Source organism: Pygocentrus nattereri, chromosome 5 (genome assembly GCF_015220715.1).
Source record: "Pygocentrus nattereri isolate fPygNat1 chromosome 5, fPygNat1.pri, whole genome shotgun sequence".
NCBI lineage: Eukaryota > Metazoa > Chordata > Actinopteri > Characiformes > Serrasalmidae > Pygocentrus > Pygocentrus nattereri.
In genome coordinates this window covers 50,325,920-50,351,067 of record NC_051215.1, presented here as the reverse complement: position 1 = coordinate 50,351,067, position 25,148 = coordinate 50,325,920, and the positions used below count along the sequence as shown (strand labels likewise).

The 25,148-nt window shown below is 44.5% G+C and overlaps 3 protein-coding genes across 4 annotated transcripts in view; 2 read left to right on the top strand and 1 right to left on the bottom strand.

Annotated features, from left to right (window-relative positions):
• Nucleotides 1-2,943: 2,943 nt before the first annotated feature.
• Nucleotides 2,944-14,156, bottom strand: LOC108410811 (PRELI domain-containing protein 1, mitochondrial-like). Its single transcript, XM_017682082.2, has 6 exons — nt 13,921-14,156; nt 13,556-13,736; nt 12,088-12,313; nt 11,244-11,357; nt 9,932-10,010; nt 2,944-3,998 (listed from the first exon to the last, which is right to left on the bottom strand). Exons 2-6 carry the CDS (start codon nt 13,642-13,644, stop codon nt 3,859-3,861), a joined length of 648 nt encoding a protein of 215 aa, XP_017537571.2. The 5' UTR covers nt 13,645-13,736; nt 13,921-14,156; the 3' UTR covers nt 2,944-3,858.
• Nucleotides 14,157-14,455: 299 nt separating this feature from the next.
• On the top strand, nt 14,456-18,949 carry ndufb6 (NADH:ubiquinone oxidoreductase subunit B). The gene is made up of 4 exons (XM_017682083.2): nt 14,456-14,733; nt 15,385-15,477; nt 18,259-18,303; nt 18,773-18,949. The coding sequence occupies exons 1-4, from the start codon at nt 14,593-14,595 to the stop codon at nt 18,842-18,844; spliced, it is 351 nt and encodes a 116-aa protein (XP_017537572.1). The 5' UTR covers nt 14,456-14,592; the 3' UTR covers nt 18,845-18,949.
• A 2,247-nt stretch (nt 18,950-21,196) lies between these two features.
• The window catches only part of toporsa (topoisomerase I binding, arginine/serine-rich a), a 4,643-nt gene continuing 691 nt past the window's right edge, over nt 21,197-25,148 (top strand). Inside the window, exons 1-4 of one of the 2 annotated variants that reach the window (XM_037538938.1) lie at nt 21,197-21,439; nt 22,058-22,486; nt 22,876-24,245; nt 24,294-25,148. The exon at nt 24,294-25,148 is cut by the window's right edge and continues 691 nt beyond it. In XM_037538938.1, coding sequence (XP_037394835.1) covers nt 22,069-22,486; nt 22,876-24,245; nt 24,294-24,857 — 2,352 coding nt within the window. In that variant the 5' untranslated portion in view covers nt 21,197-21,439; nt 22,058-22,068 and the 3' untranslated portion in view covers nt 24,858-25,148. Of the gene's footprint in view, nt 21,440-22,057; nt 22,487-22,875 lie in introns of both variants that reach the window. The other variant, XM_017682079.2, reaches the window with a different exon arrangement.

Genomic DNA, 25,148 nt, shown 5'->3' with positions numbered 1-25,148 from the left:
ACCAGCAGGGGGCGACAGCAATACAATCACCTACTTCTTTTTTTGTTTTCATCATTGAGTGTGAACAGCAGCTTGAATACTGTGGTGCACGTTTGTGACCAATTCTGACATTTCTGCTTTTATTATCTCCTCCTACAAAAGAGGGAGCACAAGTTTTTATTTTTGTTTGTTTTTTTTTTTTGGAAAAAGCTTTTTTCATGAAGAGTTTACATCCATGTCAATGACTGTTAGTAGCAAAAAAATGAGTCCTCTTTCAGTTTGATGGTCAGAGAACAACAGCGATATTTAAACCGAGGGGAAAAAATCTTGCACAGAACCTCCCATTTTTAATTTTTATGGGATGATTAAGATGGAATTCATGGGCCAGAGACGAGATTCAGTTTTCAGCATCGTGCAGCAGGTGTGTGTGTGTGTGTGTGTGTGTGTGTGTGTGTGTGTGTGTGTGTGTGTGTGTGTGTCCACTGACATCACACTGTAAAAGAGTTTAAGACCTGATCAGTCTCACGATAGTTTTAAAAACAAAAAGTAACCAAAAAAAGAACACGTGGAAATCATGAAACAGAATTCGTTTAACATGCATCATATTTAGCTTTGTTTCACTGCTGCAGTGATGAGACGTGAAGACATTTTGTTGGCTTATAAAAAAGCTTTCCAACACTAAATATATGTGGGCGGAGCTTCGGGCCTAGGCATCATCAGAAAAGTGAAAAGGAGTGTGTGTTACAGTGGAAAAGAGCAGGAAGAGTGTGAACAGTCAATGGAGCTGATACTGAAGACACACACACACAAACACACACACACACACAGCTGCTGTGTGGAATGATAACTGGCTGCTGGCACGCCGAACCCAAGACTGGGCAAATGCTGCATTCATGACATCTGAACTCGGACTTTTCTAACGTAGAGCCTCCTGCTTCCAAACTCGGAGTGTTGCAGCTTTTATTAAAGAGCTGCTTGGCTAACGGTTAAGTGGACGTGGCAGTTCACTGCAACTAAAAGTCTGAATGTGTGAGAAACGCTGACTGTCCTAGTGGGAATTATGAGCTTTGTGATGGTTCAAATTGATTTTTCCTATTTTGAAAAGCTTCCTAGCTGCCGCTGGGTCAGCAGAACGCAGCAGAAGCTTCGGGGTTTGGTGGCGTTTAGCCAGCTAGCTAGAAGGCCGGCTAAGTTAGCCATCTAGCTAAAGCTTAGCCAGCTAGCTAGAAGGCCGGCTAAGTTAGCCATCTAGCTAAAGCTTAGCCAGCTAGCTAGAAGGCCGGCTAAGTTAGCCGTCTAGCTAAAGCTTAGCCAGCTAACTAGAAGGCCGACTAAGTTAGCCATCTAGCTAAAGCTTAGCCAGCTAGCTAGAAGGCTGGCAAAGTTAGCCGTCTAGCAAAAGCTTAGCCAGCTAACTAGAAGGCCGACTAAGTTAGCCCCCTAGTTAAAGCTTAGCCAGCTAGCTAGAAGGCTGGCTAAATTAGCCGTCTAGCTAAAGCTTAGCCAGCTAGCTAGAAGGCCGGCTAAGTTAGCCGTCTAGCTAAAGCTTAGCCAGCTAACTAGAAGGCCGACTAAGTTAGCCCCCTAGTTAAAGCTTAGCCAGCTAGCTAGAAGGCTGGCTAAATTAGCCGTCTAGCTAAAGCTTAGCCAGCTAGCTAGAAGGCCGGCTAAGTTAGCCGTCTAGCTAAAGCTTAGCCAGCTAGCTAGAATTCCAGCTAAGTTAGCCATCTAGCTAAAGTGTTGGTAAGGTAGTTCACATTAATGTTAGATATAAGTTAATTAATTAATTAAGTTTAACCCGTTTGTTTTAAAGGAGAAATTAGCTAGCTAACATCGTTGAGCAAGTAACCAACCCGAGTAACTAGCCGTAACCCTCCCGTTAGCTGTTTTATGTACTTACCGTAATGTGAACACTTTAGCTAGATGGCTAATTGCGCCCTAACGGGCTGCCTGCGTGAGAACCGAACGCGAGCGGGATGAACGCCGCTCGCCGATCAAGGAGGAACAGGTGTTTGTGTGCATGTGTGCCGATTCATCTGAACCCATTCCTTCCTGCACTAAACTCTTCCATTTCTGCCAGATTCCGGCCAATAACAGCACTTTCTCTTTCTTCCAGGACGTCTACTGGGAATTCCATACTAGTAGATTTACTCATAGATGATTTTAGTCTTCTCTCTTATATACAGCTGGACTTATATTAGTCTGGACCCAGACTAAGGCCCTCTGCTGGCTGGACTGACCCGAGCCACCACTGAATTTAAAGAGACGAATGTGTGTTTTAACCTGATCTCCATCTGCTGTGTTTGTAGCAGACGTTTCATCATCATGGTTAATAATTTGACTGAACTTCGTAAAGAAGAGAAAACCTGTTCACTCAAAACTCACTGATAACAGAAGTCAATGGGCAGGTGCCCACAAACTACAGACAGCGGTGGGGATGAGCATCGATAATAGAATAAATACTGCAAATGCAGAAAATAGAGATCACGTTAAAAGATGCTGGAGAAGCCCTTTAATGCATGTGCAGGAGGCCAGTTTATAGATGATTACATGTTTTGGGTTTTTTCTTTTTTTTTTTTTATCTTGCCTTTCCACTGCGAGCTGTTTCTGTCTTCCTCTGTGTGTGTGTGTGTGTGTGTGTGTGTGTGTGTGTGTGTGTTGCCGCTTGGCGTGCAGTGTTACCCATCACTGAAGCGGGAGTGTTCTGTGCCAGACCTGTGAATATGTTTCCTGATAGAAGATGTGTAATATGCATCCAGATGTGCTATAATAGTTTTTTTTTGTTGTTGTTTGTTTATTTGTTTGTGTATACATATAATACCTGGTGCTGGCTGTTTTGTAGCCCACTCTTAAAGGTATTGTGTATTCTTTTATTGTAATATAAATAATTAAAAATGTTTTATACACACAGGTGTCACGGGTGTTACTGACATGAGAGCGGAGTTTAAGCCATTCATGCTGAAGAAATATTCCACAGAATTTATTCTGATTGAAATTAAATGATGTACAATTATATTTGCATGAACGTCCAACAGAACACTTCATTTTTGGATTCACGGTTGTTTTGTTGAAAATTAACAGTGCCATGTGACCAAAAGACTGAATGTAATGATCCTCTGGGTGAAGAAATAAACAGCCATGTCCTTTGAACAAAATGAAGAGCCAGTTTAGACCTAAACTTGGCGCCTCCTGCTGGTCGTAACAGGAACGGCCACATCACTCATCAGGAGTAAAATTAAATGTTTAGTCTAAACTGAATTACAGGTATAAATTTATGTTTACTGACATTTGCATGTACATTTAGAACAATATATTAGACATTTTCAAATGAGCAATATTTGAAAAGCCCAGGTAAACTGAAATAGTTTTATTTGTGTATTTGCTGCATTGATATAATTACTCAAAGTTAACATTTCGTTTCCTGTTGCAGTTACACATAAAATATATTACTGATAAATAAATAGTACATTTGCATCATTAAATCATTTTCAGTGCTGCCAACATGACTTTAAATTCTCATAATTGTAATATTTCCAGCAAATTTCATGGTGACTTCATTAAACCACATCAGGTACAGATACAGCGCAGTGTTCTGCAGTGATGGTTACTGCACTGTCAGCATTCTGCAGTCACACACACACACACAAACACACACACAAACTCACACACACGCACACACACACACACTCACACTCTCTCAGCTGATCACAGTAAGGCTCAAAGTCACAGATCACAGTACAGTTTGAGTGGGGGAGGGGGGAGTTGGGGGTGTTATTGATTTTTGCAGGATTATCACTCGATCAGATCAGATGATTTTAGCCTAGTATCGGGACTGTGTGTGTGGTTTTCAGCCCAGTCCTGTGCGTGTGTGTGTGTCCGTCACACATACTGTTGTGGTTTCTGTGGTGCGGCAGCTGAAGCAAGGTGTTTGGCTCTTTCTGTGGCAGCGAGAGCCGCTTCCCTTGCTTTCTCAGATGCCTCTCTGACAGAGGCCCTCAGGGGCCACTGCTGACCATCTCCTGAAACACACACACACCAAAAACATACTGTTAAGATCATCACAGAAGTTCATTGATAATTAGGACCCAATATTAACATTCTGGGGTAGGAATTCTGCTATGCATTTCTAATATCAGACAATATTTAGACCTTTATACTAAATAATACTATTATAGTCATATAATAAATAATGACTAATACGACTGGCAGGTCTTAAACTCAAGCAGCAGAAGCTCACAGTGCTAATTATTGCAGCACTGGGGACGGAGCTGAACCTAATTGGTTTCTGTTCTGTTGCTCCTTTCTCTTATTTTTCATCAGTAGTCATTGAAATATTTATGTGTGTGACTGTGTTTATAATAATTTACATACATGGTAAAATTGAGGTCTGGATTCTTTTTCCATGTGTCTATTTTATTCATGGTGGTGGTTTTTTGTCTCTCCAGTTCTGCTGGCAGGGGCGAACACTGCATCTACTTCTGGCACAACGAACGGCGCAATAAATGTTTACATATTGTCTGCATTTGTCTAGTAATTCATGCGATACGAGCATCTCATATACTAAGGAGCTCATCTATAGCAGAGAACCTGTTAAGACATCAGAGAGCTCAGGAAAAAATCACCACGCTGGACATCACAACAGTGACACTGCTGAGCCCCTGTCTGCTTCACGAAGCTGGGCGCACCACTGCGGTGCCACTCTGGCAGCACTGTGACCAGAAGCAGAAACATAGGAAGCTAAAGTAAACTCAAACAAATGATCACCCAGGGGGAGGGAGGGGGCTCCCGTGTCTCGTTCTACAGAAACATGACTCTCTGAGGACATTCCCGATTTAGCCATTCATCTAGATGGACGAAACACATGGACCTGGACTCTGCAGCAGTTAGTAACAGCCCCCCCTGGCTGGGGGGGGCGACATGTGTTGTAAATGCTGTACTCGTCTCCAGCCACTGATCACAGCATGTAGTTTATATTGAGTAAATGTCACCTGCATTCTTTACTTAGCCCACTCTGAGATTATCCATCCAGCACACACACACACACACACACACTTTCCAAGCTGCTTCTCCCTCAGGGTCGTGGGACAGCACATCCAAAACCTCCAAAAAGAGGTACTAAGAGAGCTCTAAGAGGCCATTAGCAAACCTACAAATCGCGACGGTTTTCTCTTTGTTAATGGAGACTTTAACCAAGCAAAGCCCAAAACAGTCCACAGATGACCGCAGAGGTCCTAATCTGCTTAAAGCTTTGGATCAGGAGTGCACCGATACACTGCTACCCCTTCTGGACACTAGAGATGCAGAACTGCATCCAAGCCTTCACTGACTAAGTTACCTCCAAGCACCTGAAACCGATACCGTTCCCCTTCCGCATGCGTGGAGTACGTTCTATGCACAGAATAACGTGCCAAGCAAGAAATCCACCTCTTCCGCTCGACAACCAGGGACTCCATCTATCAGTGGCAGATGTCAAAGGGAACACTTTCCAAAGGAAAACCACAGAAAGCTGCTGGACCTGTCAATCGATGATGACTATCCTGTAGCACTCACTCCAGTCATCTCGTAGTCAGCCTGGATCACTGCAATGGGGCTCATCAGGAACCAAAACGAGTCAGCATACTGGAAGGAAATGAGACAACTCGCGAACTGGTTTGAGATCAGCCCCTCGCTCAAAACAAAAGAGATGGTAAGTGACTTCAGGATCAATCGACTCCTAGTGGGAACAGCGGAAAAGATCATAGGCATTTCTCTACCCGTCATCCAGGACATTACGTCAGCAGAGCCAGCTGCTTTGTCAAAGGCCCACCCACCCCACCCCTCTAACAGACACTTTGCCCCCTTGCCATCTGGTAGGAGGTACTGAAGCAGCCGTGGTAGCACTACCAGACTCTGAATCAGCTTCTTCTTTTACGCAGTAAGGCTACTGCAACCACACAACTATGATATTCATATGCAAACCCTCAATCACACACAGGGCGACAGTGTGCATTTGAACTTCTCATCCCAATGATTTACATACCTCACATTTCACTTATGATGATTATCAGTATCGTTATCTACAGTGACATTTTGTTTCTAGTAGTATCTGAGCTCAGGACTCAGCGGGGTCAGCGGATGCTGAGGGGCATAGTGCGCAGAGGTCACCAACTTTCTGCAGAGTCCATCACTACAGACCTCCAAACTTCATGTGGCCTTCAGATCAGCTCAAGAACAGCGTAGAGAGCTTCATGGAATGGGTTTCCATGGCCCAGCAGCTGCATCCAAGCCTTACATCACCAAGCGCAATGCAAAGCGTGGAATGCAGTGGTGTAAAGCGCCACCACTGGACTCTAGAGCAGTGGAGACGTGTTCTCTGGAGTGACCAATCACGCTTCTCCGTCTGGAAATCCGATGGATGACTCTGGGTTTGGCGGTTGCCAGGAGACGGTACTTGTCTGACTGCATTGTGCCGAGTGTAAAGTTTGGTGGAGGGGGGATCATGGTGTGGGGGTGTTTTTCAGGAGTTGGGCTCGGCCCCTTAGTTCCAGTGAAAGGAACTCTTAAAGCTTCAGCACCAAGAGATTTTGGACAATTTCATGCTCCCAACTTTGTGGGAACAGTTCAGGGATGGGCCCTTTGGAGAATAACAACTGCTGTACAGTTTGTATTTTTCTAGTAAAGGTTTGCTGGAAAGTTTCAACTCAAAAACTGCCAGTGTTTTGGATCAGATTGCACCAGTTAGAGTTAAAACCATGCAATGCAAGCAGAAAGCTCCATGGAGAAATGATGCTGCAGTTCAGCACCAAAAGAGAGAATGCAGAAAGGCTGAGCGCAGATGGCGTAAAACCAACCTTCACATACATAAAGAGATTTTCAAAGATAGGCTGCGTGATTACAATAGAATGATGTGCAAGGCTAGACAATCCTTCTTCTCTAGCATTATTAACAATAATGTTAACAATAGCAAAGTGCTTTTCACGATGGTTGACAGACTAACAAACCCACCTACATATATGGCCCCTGAGCTAGTTTCAACTGAGAAATGTAATGAGTTTGCAAAATGTTTTAATACTAGAATCCACACCATCAGACAAGCTATCTGTACGCCTACATCTACCAACGAGACGATTTTCTCTCCAAAACCACACAAAAGCATGTTCAACATGTCCCAGTTTAGTGTTATTAATGAAGAAGGTTTAATTGATACAGTGAGTCATCTCAAATCATCCACTTGCAGTCTTGATACATTACCAACCAAGTTTTTAAAGAATGTCTTTTCCTCAATATTAGTGAACATTCCTCACTCATGTCAGGTGTATTTCCGAGTGCATTAAATACTGCAGTTGTGAAGCCTCTCTTGAAAAAGAAAACTCTAGATACAAGCCTGTTAAATAATTATAGACCAATTTCTAATCTACCATTCATTGGAAAAATAATAGAAAAAATTGTCTTCAAGCAAATTATGCACTTTCTGTCCACAAATAGCTGTCTAGACAAATTTCAGTCAGGCTTCCGACCTAATCATAGTACTGAGACTGCACTAATTAAGGTTATCAATGACATTCGCCTAAATACAGACTCAGGAAACATGTCTGTTCTACTACTGCTTGATCTCAGCGCTGCCTTTGACACCATTGACCACAAAATTCTCATAGATAGACTTGAGAACTGGGCTGAACTCTCAGGAACTGTCCTAAAATGGTTCAGTTCATACCTTTAAGGAAGGAACTTCTTTGTGGAAACGGAAGGTAATGTTTCTGAGACTGTGCCAGTGACCTGTGGTGTACCCCAGGGTTCAATTCTTGGGCCACTCTTATTTAATTTATATATGATTCCTCTAGGTGAAATCATGCATACTTATGGGATATCTTACCACAGCTATGCAGATGACACTCAGATCTACATGGCTCTCTGCCCAAATGACTACGGTCCCATAGACTCACTGTGCAAATGCCTTGAGCACATAAACAAATGGATGAAACACAACTTTCTGCAGTTGAATAAAGATAAAACAGAGATTATTTTATTTTGGAATAGCAATGAAAGACACAGACTAGCTGCCTATCCAGATTCGAGAGGCCTAAAATCTAAAGAACTAGTACGTAACCTTGGTGTACAAATGGACTCTGATCTCACTTTTAACAGTCATGTCAAAGCTGTCACCAAATCAGCTTTCTATCACCTCAAAAACATCAATAAAATAAGAGATTTTCTGGCTAAAGCAGACCTGGAGAAACTCATCCACGCCTTTGTTTCTAGTAGGATTGATTACTGTAATGTGCTCCTAACTGGACTCCCAAAAAAGACAATCAAACAGCTTCAGCTATAGATATAACTTCTTTATATCTATTGTTTTAATCATATTTCTTATTTTTATTCTAATTTTTTATCTCCTTCTTTTAAATTTGATTAACTTCTTTTAAATCTATTGTTTTATGTTTTTAAAATTTTTTAATTTACATAAATTTTATGTTATTTACATTAATTACATTTTTCTGTATTTTTTTATTTGTAAAGCACCTTGAATGACCGTTGTGTATGAAAGGTGCTATATAAATAAACTTGCCTTGCCTATATAAAATAGTATTGAATGTTTTGTACGTGTAAAGCCCACTCCCAAAAATGTAGATCATATAAATGATTGTGGTCTGTAACACATTTTAAAATAACATGTGACCTGCGTCATGTTTTGTACATGTTCCTGTAGACACACCATTTCGTTTCACTGTATGGTTGCACATGATTGAAACGACAAATTGAGTCGTTTAGATGAGTCATGAGACGAGCCTCTATCTAAACGGGCAGTTCATACTGCGCAAGTGGGCAGTGGCTGACCTGCTACAGCTGGACATACACTACACTGTGCTTTTATGCTCACACAGAGCATAACTAAAATGCAATGTTTGGATCGTTCTATTCTACAGCAAGAACTGCAGAAGCATTTTACTACAGGAGGGCGCTTAAAGTTCTACTCCATGAGAAAAACAAAAAAAACCTCTTGATAAATTTCATTTTAAGTGCCTATGCAAGGTTTGCTCAGAAAATGCATGTATGCATGTTTGATAAATGAGACAGCAGGTTTGGACTGTTCTAGACCAGTTCTATAAAAAGGTATCAAGGTGGGTTCTTTAAAACATTTCAATAGAAGGTCAACCTCTCAATGACAGGTTCTTTAAAGGGCATACTTCACGGGAAACAAGACATCTTCAATTCATATTTGTTGTGCTTTATGTGATTTTTGTGACATCACATTTATATACATCCACCGATTTGATGTAAAGGACTTCAGGCCCGTCTGTTTCAGCTCTGACAGCTTTCAGAACGAGGCACAATACAGAGCAGCAGGCACAGTAACAGTAACAGCCTGGATAATGAAAGACTGGAAACAGCTCATGTTTTTAAGGACACTGGCCCTTTTAGGCCTGTTAAAACTACATAACCGCTTTACACATTGCCTGATCAAAATTATTTAAGATGACCGCAATTATTTTCCGTAATTATTAGCTTTGATATGTTTATATCGCAACAAACAGAATTTAACTGGCGTGTTTTATCAGTGGTTTGAGTCAACTACACATAAATAAAAGAAAGGTAATCAGCCACATACAAATAACAAATAAGCCAATTAAATTGTTCACTGCAATAACTTACATGGTAATCAGTATCCAGCTAAAATTTCAGGAATGTGACAAGAACTGGACCTTGAACCATTTTCACAAATGAGCTGTGTTAGTATGAAGAACATTTAAACAATGTAAAGAAATGTATAATATAAAGGTACATGTCCAAAATACTGCATTACAATAAGGGGATCAAATACAGTATGTGGCCTCTGGCTAAACATGCAGTCAATCCAATATGGGTCAGCTATAGTAATAATACTTCAGTCCAAAAAAACAACCACGCATACCAACAAGAACCTGGTGTGATGGCACTTCTCAAAAAACAATAATAATAACGCACTAAAGCATACCGTGTAAATTAGCCAGTGCGTATTCCAGCCCCTTCATGGCCTTCAGTTGGTTACTCTTAAAGCGAGCCAGTCCGAACTCCTGTTACACACACACACACACACACACACACACACACACACACACACACCAGGTAAAAGAAGAAATGAGACACAGAAACTGCAGTGTTTCATTCATTAAGAGCAGACACACACACACACACACACACACTGCTATAACAGCAGTGATTCGTTCATTAAGAGCAGACACACACACACACACACACACACACTGCTATAACAGCAGTGATTCGTTCATTAAGAGCACACACACACACACACACACACACACACACTGCTATAACAGCAGTGATTCGTTCATTAAGAGCAGACACACACACACACACACACACACACACACTGCTATAACAGCGATACTGAATTCAATGTTTCTTTCACACACCTATAGAAACTCACCTGAAACTGTAATTAGCCAGTAAAAGTACTCTGACTGGTCAGTACAGTAATAAAGTATAATAAAGTATACTAAGACATTTAAAAATGAACATGCCATTTCAACATTATGACAAGTCTAATTTCTAATCCCCATAACAACACATTCCAGCCACTTATATTTTAGATGGACACACTGATTGGTGTTTGTGTGGCGCTGACTCAACCTTGCACTCTCAGGAATCCTCCAAGCGTCATTTTAGCATCAATTAGAAACCAAGCCACTAAATCTGCCCTGACACCAATCGCTCGGCTTTCGCTGTCTCAGACATTAGTTACCATCACCTACACTTGTTTCAGCAGAGCAGCATTTAGAATAATAGTGAGAATGAAACCAGTGCTGTGGTAGTGCAGTGCAGTTTCTAAAACATAATAAAAAACCTAAATAAAAATAATTAGATATTTATTATTATTATTGCTATTATTATTATTATTATTATTGTTATTATTATTAATAATATAGCCTTATTATATGTGGCACTACACTTTCCGTTTTGTTTGTTCCAACATATAGCGTGATGCTGTGAAATTGTTTTGAAGTATTGTGATTGAATTATTTTTTGCCATATTGCCAATGACTAGATATACCAGGACATTTTAGAGGAGAATTTAATCTTAATTGTATCTGGGGAGAAAACGGACATATCAACAAGACAACGGCCCTAAACACACAGCTAAAATAATGCTAGTGAATCTCCTGACTTGAATGACTGACTTGGAAGCTCATAACCTCGGGGAACCGAAGAGTGAAGCAACAACTGCTTTGCGACAAAGAACTCATGCAATTAAAACTGTGTGTGTGTGTGTGTGTGTGTGTGGTTACCTGTATGGCTCTGGAGAAGCCAAACACACTCGAGGTGACCCAGGCCTCACGCTTAAGCTGTGTCCATGATGGATGACCCGCAGATTCTCTGAATACACATCGCTCTGTAACCGTCTACATACATACATGCACAAAACATGAAAAGATCACAGTGTTACTGATCCAGCACTTTCACCTAATGCACTACACTGACAATCCAGCACATCAAGACACATAGGTGTGCGGCTCAGGGTCACCCTGGGTGTGCGGCTCAGCGTCACCCTGGGTGTGCGGCTCAGCGTCACGCTGGGTGTGCGGCTCAGGGTCACCCTGGGTGTGCGGCTCAGCGTCACCCTGGGTGTGCGGCTCAGCGTCACGCTGGGTGTGCGGCTCAGGGTCACCCTGGGTGTGCGGCTCAGGGTCACCCTGGGTGTGCGGCTCAGGGTCACCCTGGGTGTGCGGCTCAGGGTCACCCTGGGTGTGCGGCTCAGCGTCACCCTGGGTGTGCGGCTCAGGGTCACCCTGGGTGTGCGGCTCAGGGTCACCCTGGGTGTGCGGCTTAGGGTCACCCTGGGTGTGCGGCTCAGGGTAACGTTTTAATATTCGATTATTCAGGTTAATTAATTGGCTAACAATCAATTAACTGGCTTAAACTTGGCCTTTAAATGTAATAATGCTCAGCAATGTTTTCACAAACTTAGACTGAATATTAGTGATCTGCTGCCCTGTTAATGTAGAATCGACAACAGAAATATTTGTCAACATTTTATTGTTGATAACGTTGAATAACTGTTTCCGCCCTAGACAGACAGCAAACATGTCTTGGCTGCATCTGCCACAAACGTATGTGTGAGTATTCTCTCACCATAAGTGTGGCGTGATTAAGGTTCCTGGTGTATGTGCTGAGGCTCTTGCTGCCAGGGTCCACCACTGAATCTTCTAGAACGTACACGCTGCGTGAAAGGTTGGCGGGGAAGAACCTCTCAGCCCAGCGCGGGAGGCGGTTAGTTTTGGTCAGGAGGCGCCGTGTGATGAGCCGGCGGTCTGCCGTCACGCTCCGATACACTACATCCTCCGTCAGAACGTGGGTGCTGAACACAATCGAGAAGGCAGAGAGAAAAGTAGTTCCTGTCCTGCTCAGTTATTTACCACAATCATTTCTTTTTCAGGGTGAAAAGTAATATTAAAATTTCTGCTGTCCTGACGTCACTTTAAACGGCATCTTCTGGGACTTCTGCCATTCTGACTTTATCTCTTATCTCCCTCTCTTAAAAACAAACCGCTGCAGATAAAGACAGAGAAACCTGCTCCACCAGTCGCCTGAAACGTTTATGTATGTAGCACCTTTCATACAAAATCTGGGTCTTTGCCTTGACTTTGTGGAAATCAGCGATCTAACTTTAACGGAATTAAACACATTCTGCTGTTCCGGCTGCACAGTTCGGATTCATGCAGCTTAAACCGAGGAGAGAATTTAGTGACCGGTTTTCTGGGCACAGTTCAAATCTAGTCTACTCTAGACAAACTACTGCCTACAGTACAGTAACTACAGTACAGTACACAGACTGCCATCAGGCTACACACCGCTTCCCCTTAGAGTACCGACCCATTGCCACGTCTCTCAGAACAAACAGCAGGACAATTTCTCCAAATATAATAATAATTTATTTACCACACAAAACTGACTTTCTGCACTCATGTGGATGTTCCATCACATTAACTCCAATCCTACGCGCCCACCACTGTATGTAACGTTAAATGTATGAGTTGATGTCCTACCCACTAACAATCCGTCTTTCTGATTATCTGTCCGTCTGGGGCAGTCGTGGGCTGGAGGTCAGGGAACCAGCCTCATGACCGGAAGGTCGCCGGTTCGATCCCCAGAGCCAACAGCACATGACTGAGGTGACCTTGAGCAAGACACCTAACCCCCAACTGCTCCCTGGGCGCTGCGGATCGGGCTGCCCACCGCTCTGGGCAAGTGTGCTCACTGCCCCCTAGTGTGTGTGTGCTCACTTGTGTGTATGTGGTGTTTCACTTCACGGACGGGTTAAATGCGGAGGTGAAACTTCCCCGTCGCGGAACTAATAAGGGTCACTTAATCTTAGCTGTCCATCGACCTATCTGATACTCACGGTCAATGCTCCCTAAACACAACTGTCTGCCTCCTGTCTACCTGGCACTGGGTACCTGCACAGCTTACGTGTCTCTCTGTCTACCTGCCCATCCATCCACCTCCTTACTTGCCTACCAACAGACTTGATACCCAAGCCCAGCTCCACATACACAGCTTAGTCTCTTGAAAGGTTTAAAAACGATGATGAAGCAAATACCTAAAGGGATTGGGGTATCTCTGCCAAAATGCCGAGAAAACGTGGTCCCAGGAGCTCTTAATGTCCGTCTCGCTGAAAAAAGACTTCATTTTTCCAGCTTTGGGAAAAGGAGGTTAGTCGGTTTCTGTGTCAGGACAAGACTTCATCCAGCTCAGGCCAGTTTCTGCCTCTGCAGTCAGTCCTGGGGACAGAGGAGGTATCGCTTTATTTATCGCAAACACTCTGACCTACACAGTGATCCTAGGATGACCCCTCTCCCCCCTGTAACCCTGTAAGTGCCAACCCTATCAGTGACCCTCGGTTACCCAACATTATTTTTTCAACGTTTTCAAGGGAAAAGTGTCTAAAGATCAGGCGGTACTTACATCGCAGCATCACACCGTCCCAAAAGCGGCACCGCGGCGTTTAAACCCGCAACAAAACAACACGAACGTCTGAGTGAGATGAGGAGCGCTGGATCTGGCGCTGCAGGCCGATAAACTAGCGGAGCAGGGCAGCGCCAGAACCTCCGCAGTGAAGCTGAACCGGTTTGCAGGGCGCGCTGGACCAAGTGGACCAACCGGCGGCGAGCGCGCCCCGCAGCCGCTACAGCAGCAGCTCCACAGACACAGTGTGCTGAAAACAGCACCAGCGCTTAAATCTGGACTTAGTACAGTTCATACGTCTAAAACTAAATGTAGTACATTTTCCAGACTTTACATTTTAGAATTTAAATATGTGGAAATTTAATTAATGTTTATTAATAATAAAAATATATAGAATGTTGTATATAACACCACCACCACCAATAATAATAATAATAATAGTGATGATAATAATAATAATAATAATAGTAACTACTGCACAATTTTCCACCAGCAGGCGGCGCTGTAGCAACTGCTGAGCTTTCTGTGAAGTACATCCGGTTGTTTCTCTGTGCGGTGCACTGTGGGAAGGTTGTCCTGTCTGCGGTCACTGCACTGGGTCAGCACCGAGTTTGTAGTTTCTCGTTCAGTTTATTCAGTTTTATCTCGTGTTGTTTGCGTTCAGAGCGCGGAATGTCGGGCTACAGCGCAGACGAGCGGCTGCGCACCCAGCAGCTGTGGAACCTCCGGAGACGCTGGCTGAAGGACCAGGAGCTGAGCCCGCGAGAGCCGCTGACCCCCGGAGCAGCACACACCGCCCTGCAGAAAGGATGGGTAACTAATACACACACACACACACACACACACACACACTCACACCGCCCTGCAGAAAGGATGGGTAACTAATACACACACACACACACACACACTCACACACCGCCCTGCAGAAAGGATGGGTAACTAATACAAAACCACACACACACACACACACACACACACACTCTCTCTCTCACACACACACACACACACACTCACACACCGCCCTGCAGAAAGGATGGGTAACTAATACACACACACACACTCACACACACACACTCACACACCGCCCTGCAGAAAGGATGGGTAACTTATACACACACTCACACACACACACACACTCACACCGCCGCCCTGCAGAAAGGATGGGTAACTAATACACACACTCACACACACACACACACACTCACACCGCCGCCCTGCAGAAAGGATGGGTAACTCACACACACTCTCACACACACACACACACACACACACACACACACACACACACACACACACACACACAGACATATAATAGACAGATTTTGTATGAAACGTACTGCAGTTACTGTTTAGCTGCATTTACTGTAAATCAGTGACCGTCCAGAAAACCACTCAGAAAAGTTCCCTTGTTCTGTGTCCAGTGTTGAAGTTGTTGACACACGGTGCTGATTTCTGTCCCCCCAGACGTTCAGAGCCTACAGAGCTGGAACGTTCGCTTTAACACGGATCCTGATTCCAGCATGGATCGTGCATTACTACATGAAGTACCATGTCGCTGTAAGTTTATTACTTTCCTGGTCAGTTTCCCTGTATCAGCATGGAGATAGGGGTGGGCAGTGTGAGCAGGGGTGGGCAGTGAGAGCAGGGATGGACAGTGAGAGCAGGGGTGGGCAGTGAGAGCAGGGGTGGGCAGTGTGAGCAGGGGTGGGCAGTGAGAGCAGGGGTGGGCAGTGAGAGCAGGGGTGGGCAGTGAGAGCAGGGGTGGGCAGTGTGAGCAGGGGTGGGCAGTGAGAGCAGGGGTGGGCAGTGAGAGCAGGGGTGGGCAGTGAGAGCAGGGATGGGCAGTGAGAGCTCAGTTATTAAATAACGTAATACAATATTGAGAAATTTCATTTACAATACTAACAGTCAAAGTAACAAAACAATATATTAATAAAACTTATTTCCATTATCCCCCGCAACCCTGAGGGAGAAGCGGCTTAGAAAATGGATGGACGGATGGATGGATGGATATTTCCATTATTGCTATTATTGTTGTTATTATAATTTTTACCACTGTTCTCAGTGGTGACGTTGTTAATAACAACTTTTATCAGTCATTCAAAGATTAAAAGGAGTGAAGCTGGAGTTTTTGAATGTGTAAATGCTGACATGCTCTAGCAGCTTCTTCAGTTTCCTTTTTGATCCAGTTTGTAGTTGTTCGCCTTGACGACTCTCTTACTGTTTGTTTTTAACTCATCACTCGTCCTCACTTCCTTTGTGCTTAGTTTTTTTGCAGCTGGCAGATCTGGACTTTGAGCTTACCACATTCAGCCTGTTGAATATCAGTTACAAGCTGATTCTTCCATCCTAATCCTGTTCAACAGTTGAACTGTTCTAAAGAGTAAACATGAAAACCAAGTGATGATCTGTGTGGACAGTGTAAGAAACACTCAGCGATGCACCCTCTGAGTGTAAATGATATGAAAGGCTTCACTGAGGAATCTGGGGGAGTGTGCAAGTGTCACTGAGTATAGCAGCTACTTCTTTATGTAAAATGTTCTTTTCTCGATTTGATGGGATTTAAACTGTTCACGCTGAAGTTGAACTCGTCTTAACATGTCAAGTTGATGTGTAACTTGTCCAGGAGGCGGAGCTGTTTGTGCTGTCACTGATGGACTGTATTGCCCAAAGTGTTTACTCACCCCACCAAATCACTGAATTCAGGTGTTCCAGTCACTTCCATGGCCACAGGTGTATAAAGCTGAGCCCCTCGGCCTGCAGACTGCTTCTACAGACATTAGTGAAAGAATGGGTCGCTCTCAGGAGCTCAGTGAATTCCAGCGTGGTACCGTGATCGGACGCCACCTGTGCAGCAAGTCCAGTCGTGAAATTTCCTCACTACTAAATATTCCACAGTCCACTGTCAGTGGGATTATAACAAAGTGGAAGCGATTGGGAACGACAGCAGCTCAGCCACGAAGTGGTCGGCCACGTAAAATGACAGAGCGGTCAGCGGATGCTGAGGGGCATAGTGTGCAGAGGTCACTGACTTTCTGCAGAGTCCATCACTACAGACCTCCAACCTTCATGTGGCCTTCAGATCAGCTCAAGAACAGCGTAGAGAGCTTCATGAGTTTCCATGGCCGAGCAGCTGCATCCAAGCCTTACATCACCAAGCGCAATGCAAAGCGTGGAATGCAGTGGAGTAAAGCGCCGCCACTCTGGACTCAGGACTCAGAGCGGTCAGCGGACAGACCTCCAAACTTCATGTGGCCTTCAGATCAGCTCAAGAACAGCGTAGAGAGCTTCATGGAATGGGTTTCCATGGCCGAGCAGCTGCATCCAAGCCTTACATCACCAAGCGCAATGCAAAGCGTGGAATGCAGTGGTGTAAAGCGCCGCCACTGGACTCTAGAGCAGTGGAGACGTGTTCTCTGGAGTGACCAATCACGCTTCTCCTTCTGGGAATCCGATGGACGAGTCTGGGTTTGGCGGTTGCCAGGAGACGGTACTTGTCTGACTGCATTGTGCCGAGTGTAAAGTTTGGTGGAGGGGGGATCATGGTGTGGGGGTGTTTTTCAGGAGTTGGGCTCGGCCCCTTAGTTCCAGTGAAAGGAACTCTTAAAGCTTCACCACCAAGAGATTTTGGACAATTTCATGCTCCCAACTTTGTGGGAACAGTTTGGGGACGGCCCCTTCCTGTTCCAACATGACTGCCCACCAGTGCACAAAGCAGGTCCATAAAGACGTGGATGAGCCAGTTTGGTGTGGAAGAACTTGACTGGCCTGCACAGAGTCCTGACCTCAACCCCACAGAACACCTTTGGGATGAATTAGAGCGGAGACTGTGAGCCAGGCCTTCTCGTCCAACATCAGTGTCTAACCTCACAAATGTGCTTCTGGAAGAACGGTCAAAAATTCCCATAAACACTCCTAACCCTTGTGGAAAGCCTTCCCAGAAGAGCTGAAGCTGTTATAGCTGCAAAGGGTGGGCCGACATCACATTAAACCCTATGGATTAAGAATGGGATCTCACTCAGATGTATATGCGTGTGAAGGTAGACGAGTGAATACTTTTGGCAGTATAGTGTATGTCAGAAATTCAGCAATGATTGGTCAGATGGCTGGACCTGATTGATCAGAGGCTCGGCTCTGTTTGATCCAGAAGCTGTTCATGATCCGAAATCCTAAACTTAACCTGCACTGATCCACCGTCGTGAGGTTAGCTCAAACTAAATGTAAAGACGGCTGCCTACGAAGGTATTCTGCTGTGTGGGGCAGTCTCCTGGGGCAGCGTTAATGCTGATCTGTATATATGAACCGAAATAATTTGAGCAATCCTTATTCTGTTCTTAGAAAATGCCGTATGGAATCGTCGAGCTGAAGCCCAGACTCTTCCCCGTAAGTGCAACAAAGCATCTTTATTCTACATCAGGGCTGAAAGTTCCTCCTGTATGTTTGAGAATTCCGTCTTCACCCAATAAGTGATATATTTTTAATAATTGTTGTCTACAAAATATATTTTTATACCTTTTTTTTTCTTTTCCTTTTAACGTTTAAAAGTCAACCTAAAATCTGAACTGACTTTTTTCTCTTGCTAGTTCTTCTTTAGCTTGATTCACCTGTTTATCTCATTTAAAGAACAATTCCTTTTGTCCTGTAATCTTCCTTCAAAACATAAGGACTTTTGCCCACCGCTTTGCAGCAACCATCAATTTTATGCTTTACTTTTCTGCCCTTATGCTAAACGCTTATGAAAAGAGAGCTGTGAGTGGATCAGCAGACTCACTCTAGACCCGTCCTGACTGCTGCTGCTGATCGTAACCGCTGCTTTATCAAATCAGCCTAATGTGCCCTCTCTGACTTACAGGGCGACACCGTTTTGGAAACAGGCGAGGTTATTCCTGATCTTCCTGAAGCAGGAGGGCACGGTCACCATTGATGACCAACACCAGCACAAACCTTCACAAGTCTCTGCCCTGTCAAATGCATCTGTGTGTGTGTGTAAATACTTATGAAACTGAATGCCAATAAAAAAATTAATGTATTCTGTTCTGATTTATCTCCTTTAGTGTGCTCATATCTAATGTTCAAAGCAAAAGTGGCAATTCAGAATACCGATACCTTGCCAAGTACTAAATACTTAATAACTATAATAAATAACTATAATACTTATATAAATAACTATAATGAAAACTGTACAACAATTTGCCAGTGTTGCTATAAATATTGTACTCCAAGAATGATTCAGATATTTAAGCAATTAAGTGGTGCTTATAGAAATAAAATGGAAACATTCTCAGCAATGTTTCCATAATCGTTATTTATTTATTTATATAAGTCATCGTCGTATCAGTAGGTAATGTTGTTGCAAAGGCCATTAATATTTTAACAGCATGATTTGCTCGTGTAGGACACTTTGCATGCAGTGCCATTCAGAAATCTGACATTGGCTTTTGAGTGAGTAAAGATCAGTGATTTCAGTGAGGATCTCTTGCTCTGGAGTTGCTGAGTGCAATGCAGGGGTGACATAGTTGTGTCTTTCATATCAGTGAGGTATCTGTGCGGCCGGCAAATGGACTGAAATGAAATGAACCCCAGCGCCAGTGTTTGTGGGGGTATGGGCACCACAGCTTAGGAGCGGCTGTAATAGAGGATGTTGATCAGAGGTGTTCTGAATACACCAAATCCTACTTTGTGTGTCAAATAAATCCATCTTTCTAAATGAAACGGAGTATTTTACCTGGCTCTCTGCTTAGAATCTTCTCCTAGCAATCTGAACGTAATATCAAATCATATTTTCAGTTCTCGTTTCAACATTCAAGGGAACGTTTTTAGCATAATTCGGTGGTTGGTGGGGGGCGGGGGAAAGAAAAGGTCTAATATTAGGCCTCCTCTTCTTCACTGCTGTTACCCTGCATTCACACCGGCAGACATGCGATGTGACAAAGCGGCCGGAGGTCATTTAAAATAAAACGCTTATGTGTTGAAATTATGAACTAAAATCATGGTTTCTTATTATTTTGAGTAGCAAAATTCAGTATTGACTCTGAGCACAGGGGCTCCCCAGGGATGTGTGCTCCGCCCCCTCCTGTACTCCCTGTATACACATGACTGTGCAGCCAAACACACGTCTAACATGACACCACCATCCTGGGCCTCATCACTGATGGAGACGAAACAGCCCACAGAGACGAGGTCAGCGCTCTGTCAGAGTGGTGCCATGACAACAGTCTCTGTCTCAACATCAGCAGAACAAAGGAGATGATCGTGGACTACAGGAAGCTGCAGAGGGATGGTCACTCTCCCCTGTTCGTCAATGCAGCCGAAGTGGAGACAGTCAGCAGTGTGAAGTTCCTCGGCGTAGACCTCACTGATGACCTCACCTGGACTATTGTGTGATCTCAAACTTAAAGCAGGCTCAGGAATTTTGGTCTGCCTCCTCAGATCCTCACCAACTTCTACAGGTGCACCATAGAGAGCTTCCTGCATCACTGTCTGGTACAGCAGCTGCTCTACCTGCAACCACACGGCTCTTAGAGGAGCGGTGAAGACGGCAGAAGCCATCATAGGCAACAAACTACCAGCCTTACAGGACGTCTACCCGTCCCGCTGCCTCAGGAAGATCAAAGAGATCCAGTCAGACAGCATCACCCAGCACACGGCCTGTTCACCATCCTGCCATCAGACCGGAGATTCCGCAGCATCCAGGCTGGAACAACCCGGCTAATGAACAGGCTCTACCCACAGGCTGTCAGGCTTCTGAACCAGCTGTGAAGCTGTGGGTCCCCAGTTACCACTTCACTCAGTCACTCTATCAGCATTATTATTATTATATCATATCATCTCTGCTATGGACAACAACACCTTAACACTAAGCCACTTTAAAGAACAACACAGTCACTCAAATCACTTTAAATGTATACTGCCTTTATGTCTTGTGTATATTTCACTATATTTAGCGTATATTTAATATATTTCAATTTTTAGTTGGCAGCACTTGCTTCTTTGAACTAAGTGATGTGTCACTACAATCACACATGGCATAATTTGACGATCTGCGTTAGGAATTATTTATCACCATATATCGATTTATAGTTCTGTAATTATATCCTGTACATTTCTTTTTGCTAATTGATATTAAACCACTGCATATTTTCTTTAGAGGGAAAAGAGAAGGTTGAGAAAAGTGCGAGTATACGAAAGTGACGATTCGGCACTACAACAAAAAAAATTCAGAGACTTTTATTTTTCACAGGGCCTTTTACATGCGCCAAGACTTTTATTTTGACATCGCAGCGACTGGAAGCTGAATAATTCCTCGGGCTTGTTTGGGCGTTTGTTATTGCTAAATAGCTAAAATGATAAATAAATCTGCGCATTTTTTAAAACGACTGTGCGCTTTAGGTCATATTTAGCTTGACGTAATTTCGTCCACACTGTAAACCGTGTCAGCTTTTTCGGCTAAATGATTGTGACGTTAGCTGAGCTGAGCTAAGCTAAGCTAACCAACTGAGGTTTTACTGAAACGGATCCAGTAAGTTCAGCAACTTTACTCTTAACTCGCTTTCTGAAGGTGTTTTAAGTTTGTTCTACACTCCATTCTCTGTTTTTGCTGCCTTGGGAACGAAGCTGAAGTTGGCGTCATATTCGAATTTTCCGTTCCACCTTAACCTACATGGTGTAGCAGTTACATGGTATAGCAGTTACACGGTGCCGGTTACCGTTTAAGGTGGAACGGAAAATTCGAGTAAGGACCCGATTTCAGCTTCGCGCTGAGGGTAATCTCGGTTAACCAGATAACTGAAGTCAGAAGTCCAGCTCAGTCCAATGAGAGAGGTAATTTAACGGTCATTTGTGTTGGACAGTCTTCACTTTGGGCTTAAGTTATCTGGACACACTGAAAATCCTGATTTCGAAAATAACTGTAATACCTCAGTGGTTCAGCCCTAATATAGAGCAGCCATAAACACGGAATAATCTGTTTAATTCTAACAGTTGAAGAAATGAGTTGTAACAGTTTTTAGTACCTGATCCCGTGCAAAAGTCATAAGTCAGGTGTGGGATATTGACCTATAAAGAGGTACAGTTCAGCCCTGCACATTAAAAGGGATGGTCTTGCCATACTTACCTATCACTAACCTTTCCCCCCCAGACTATGGCATCATGGCCTCAACAAAGATCAAACTTGGTGTCCTAAAGAAGAGTTCACCCACTTCTGTATCAAAGACCATCTCCAAGGAGACCTCTCCGGACTCAAAATGCCCCATATGCCTGGATCAGTTCAAAAACATCTCCTGTGTAGACAAATGCTTACATCGGTTCTGTTTCCGGTGCATCCACGAGTGGTCCAAGAATAAAGCAGAATGTCCGTTGTGCAAGCAGCCGTTCAGCTCTATTTATCACTCCATAAAGGCTGAAGATGATTTTAAGCAGTATGACCTGCGGCCGAGCGAGAACGGCTCTTTCGGCAGTCTGGCTGGCCAGAGGTTCAGGTACAGAACCACGCTGACTGGTGACCGTCGGGCCGAGAGACGAACGTCCCCTCCCCCAGACCATGGGGTGATGTTTGAGGGTCTATCAGGTAGGATTGAAAAGATCGTTGGTTCCAAAAACTATCGTTAGGAATTCTGACAAATTTGAATAGCATCTCTAAAGGGACGGAGAGCCAGGCTAGCGTCCGTGGGGCATTTCTTCAGTGTTCCAGGACCTTTGGAATGCCCTCCATGATTGTTGTTCCTTTTCCACATTTTCCACACCTTTGTCTCTTTACCTTTTTGAAACTGTATCAGAACTTTTATTGCAAAGTTATCATTTTTTTTAGCTGTCTAACATAACTGGTGTCATTTTCATAGCTATATCATGTTGTCTATTTGTAAGTATTGTTATTAGTATTGTTAGTTTACTGCAATTTATGTATTTATTATTGTTATTGATTTTTAATTTTTTTTTTTATTTCAATCTTTCTGTTAGGTTCAGTTTCCCATGGGAATGACCGCGGTTTCCACCGGATGGTGGCAAGGCTGGCGGCACGGCGGCAGGCGCAGGGCGAGGGCCGAACGCTGCGGACTCTCCATGAGCAAGAGATGATCCGTTTCCGCCGGACACTGTACCGACGGGGCCTGTGGGTTCGGGGTGTGCGGGACGGTGGCCGGTCCAGAGAAATATCAGTTGAGTTCTTTAGAGGGAACCCCGCGTGCCTCCACCGGCTGGTGCCTTGGCTGAAGCGGGAACTAACAGTGCTATATGGAGCCCATGGCTCTCTGGTCAACATCGTCCAGCACATCGTCATGTCCCAGATCACGCGCTACAACTTACAGGACCCAGCTGTGCTGCAGGAGCTCCGCCCCTTCTTGCTTTCTCGCACTGAGCACTTCATCCACGAGTTCCAGAGCTTTGCACAGTCACCTTTCAACATGGAGGCGTACGACCAGAATGCCGTTTACGAATGCTCGGCTCCTTCTGCTGAGGAGAACAGCGGCTCAGACTCATCTGTCATCACTGTCTCTGAGGATGAGACAAATTTGCCAGGAACAGGAGTCCAGGCTAGCTCAGCTATGCTAAGTCAGACACCGTGGGACGATGAAACTCCGGGTCCGTCCTATTCGACAGACCTGCCTCGGGTTTTCACCGTTTCCGTGACTTCCAGCGACTCAGACAGTGAAGAAGAAGCAGGACCTTCCACAGCTCCAACAGCTCCAGCTGGAGCCGAGGTAGATGAGGAAAAACACAGCAGTAGCAGTGAAGAAGACTGTGTTATCGTTGGTTACGTTAAACCAACAGCGGAAAGGACCCCTGAGCTGGTTCAGCTTTCATCTGATTCTGAAGCAGAAGAAACAGAAAGTAATCAAACGTCTCAGCTTCAGCACATTCATTTCTCCTCACCACCAGACTTGCCAACCTCACCAAGCTCCAACCAATCAGCAGTCAGAGAAAAGTGCACTTACAGACATACGAGTTTGAGTAGAAGCAGGCCATCCCCATCACATGACCACCATCCACCATCTGCAAGACGGTCTTCTAAAAATCCTCGGCATAAGAAAGATGTCCATGACAGAAGACACCACTCAGAGAGGAAATGGAAAGATAGATCCAGATCCAGAGATGGTTCCTCACATTGCCACAGGAAGCGCTCTAAGGATAGGAGACAAACCCAAGACGTCTCGTCTTACCATCACTTACACACACGCCACAGCTCTGAAAGGGGCACCAGCAGTAGATATTACACTCATGTGCACTACAGTAGCATAGACATCAATCCAGAAAAATACACTCGTGCACGGTCGCGAGAACGTTCTCGTGCACGGTCGCGAGATCGGTCTCGTGCACGGTCGCGAGATCGGTCTCGTGCACGGTCGCGAGATCGGTCTCGTGCACGGTCGCGAGAACGTTCTCGTGCACGGTCGCAGACCAATTATCATTCTCGCTCGCGCAGTAGAAGCTGGAGCCGAAGTCTGAACAGGAGGCACTCTAGAAACTCCTCTCCTTCTGCCACCTACAGGAGGTCAAGACACGATAAACCCAGCGGAAAGCGTAAATACAAATCCCTTCATCTAGAACCTTCTACAGCTGGGGCCACTGATGCTCCAGCGCAGGAGAATGGAAGTAGAGAGAAACGTGAGAAAAAGAGAAGGAGCACCAGTGTAGAGATCATTTATGAGGACGAGTCTGGAAAACATCTCAGGAAAAAACACCACAAAAAGAAGAAGAAACACAAGAAGAAGAGGAAGAGGAGTAAAGAGAAGTGGGAAAAGAAGTCACCGACTGTCATCACCATCAACAGCGAGAGTGATTTTGATGAGACCAGAAACCACACAGTTATGAATCTCCCTACAGGCAGCAATGTTAATGATGCCGAGTCCCCTAGCACAACCCCAAACGTCGCCCACAGTGAAAGAGATTCAGGTGAAAACACAACGGCCCCCCCGTCTCCACACGAGCAACAGTGCAACTAGTGCTACTGCCTCTAGCACAAGCCCTGTAGATCTGTCCCAGCTGTCCAGAGCAAACACTCACCCTGCAGATCCGCCACGACTGATCAGCAGCACTGTCCAGTCCTAGCCATCAGGAACATCAAAACACACCAGCATTTGCTGGACACGGTTTCGCTGAAGGCCCATCGTCATCGTCGAACTGGTCTTGGACGGACGTGCTGGAGTTATTTTCATCAGAGCAGTCGAACTGAAACTGGCCTGCAGACCAATACGTGCAATCTTACTGTGCATTATAATGCATGAGGAATGGAT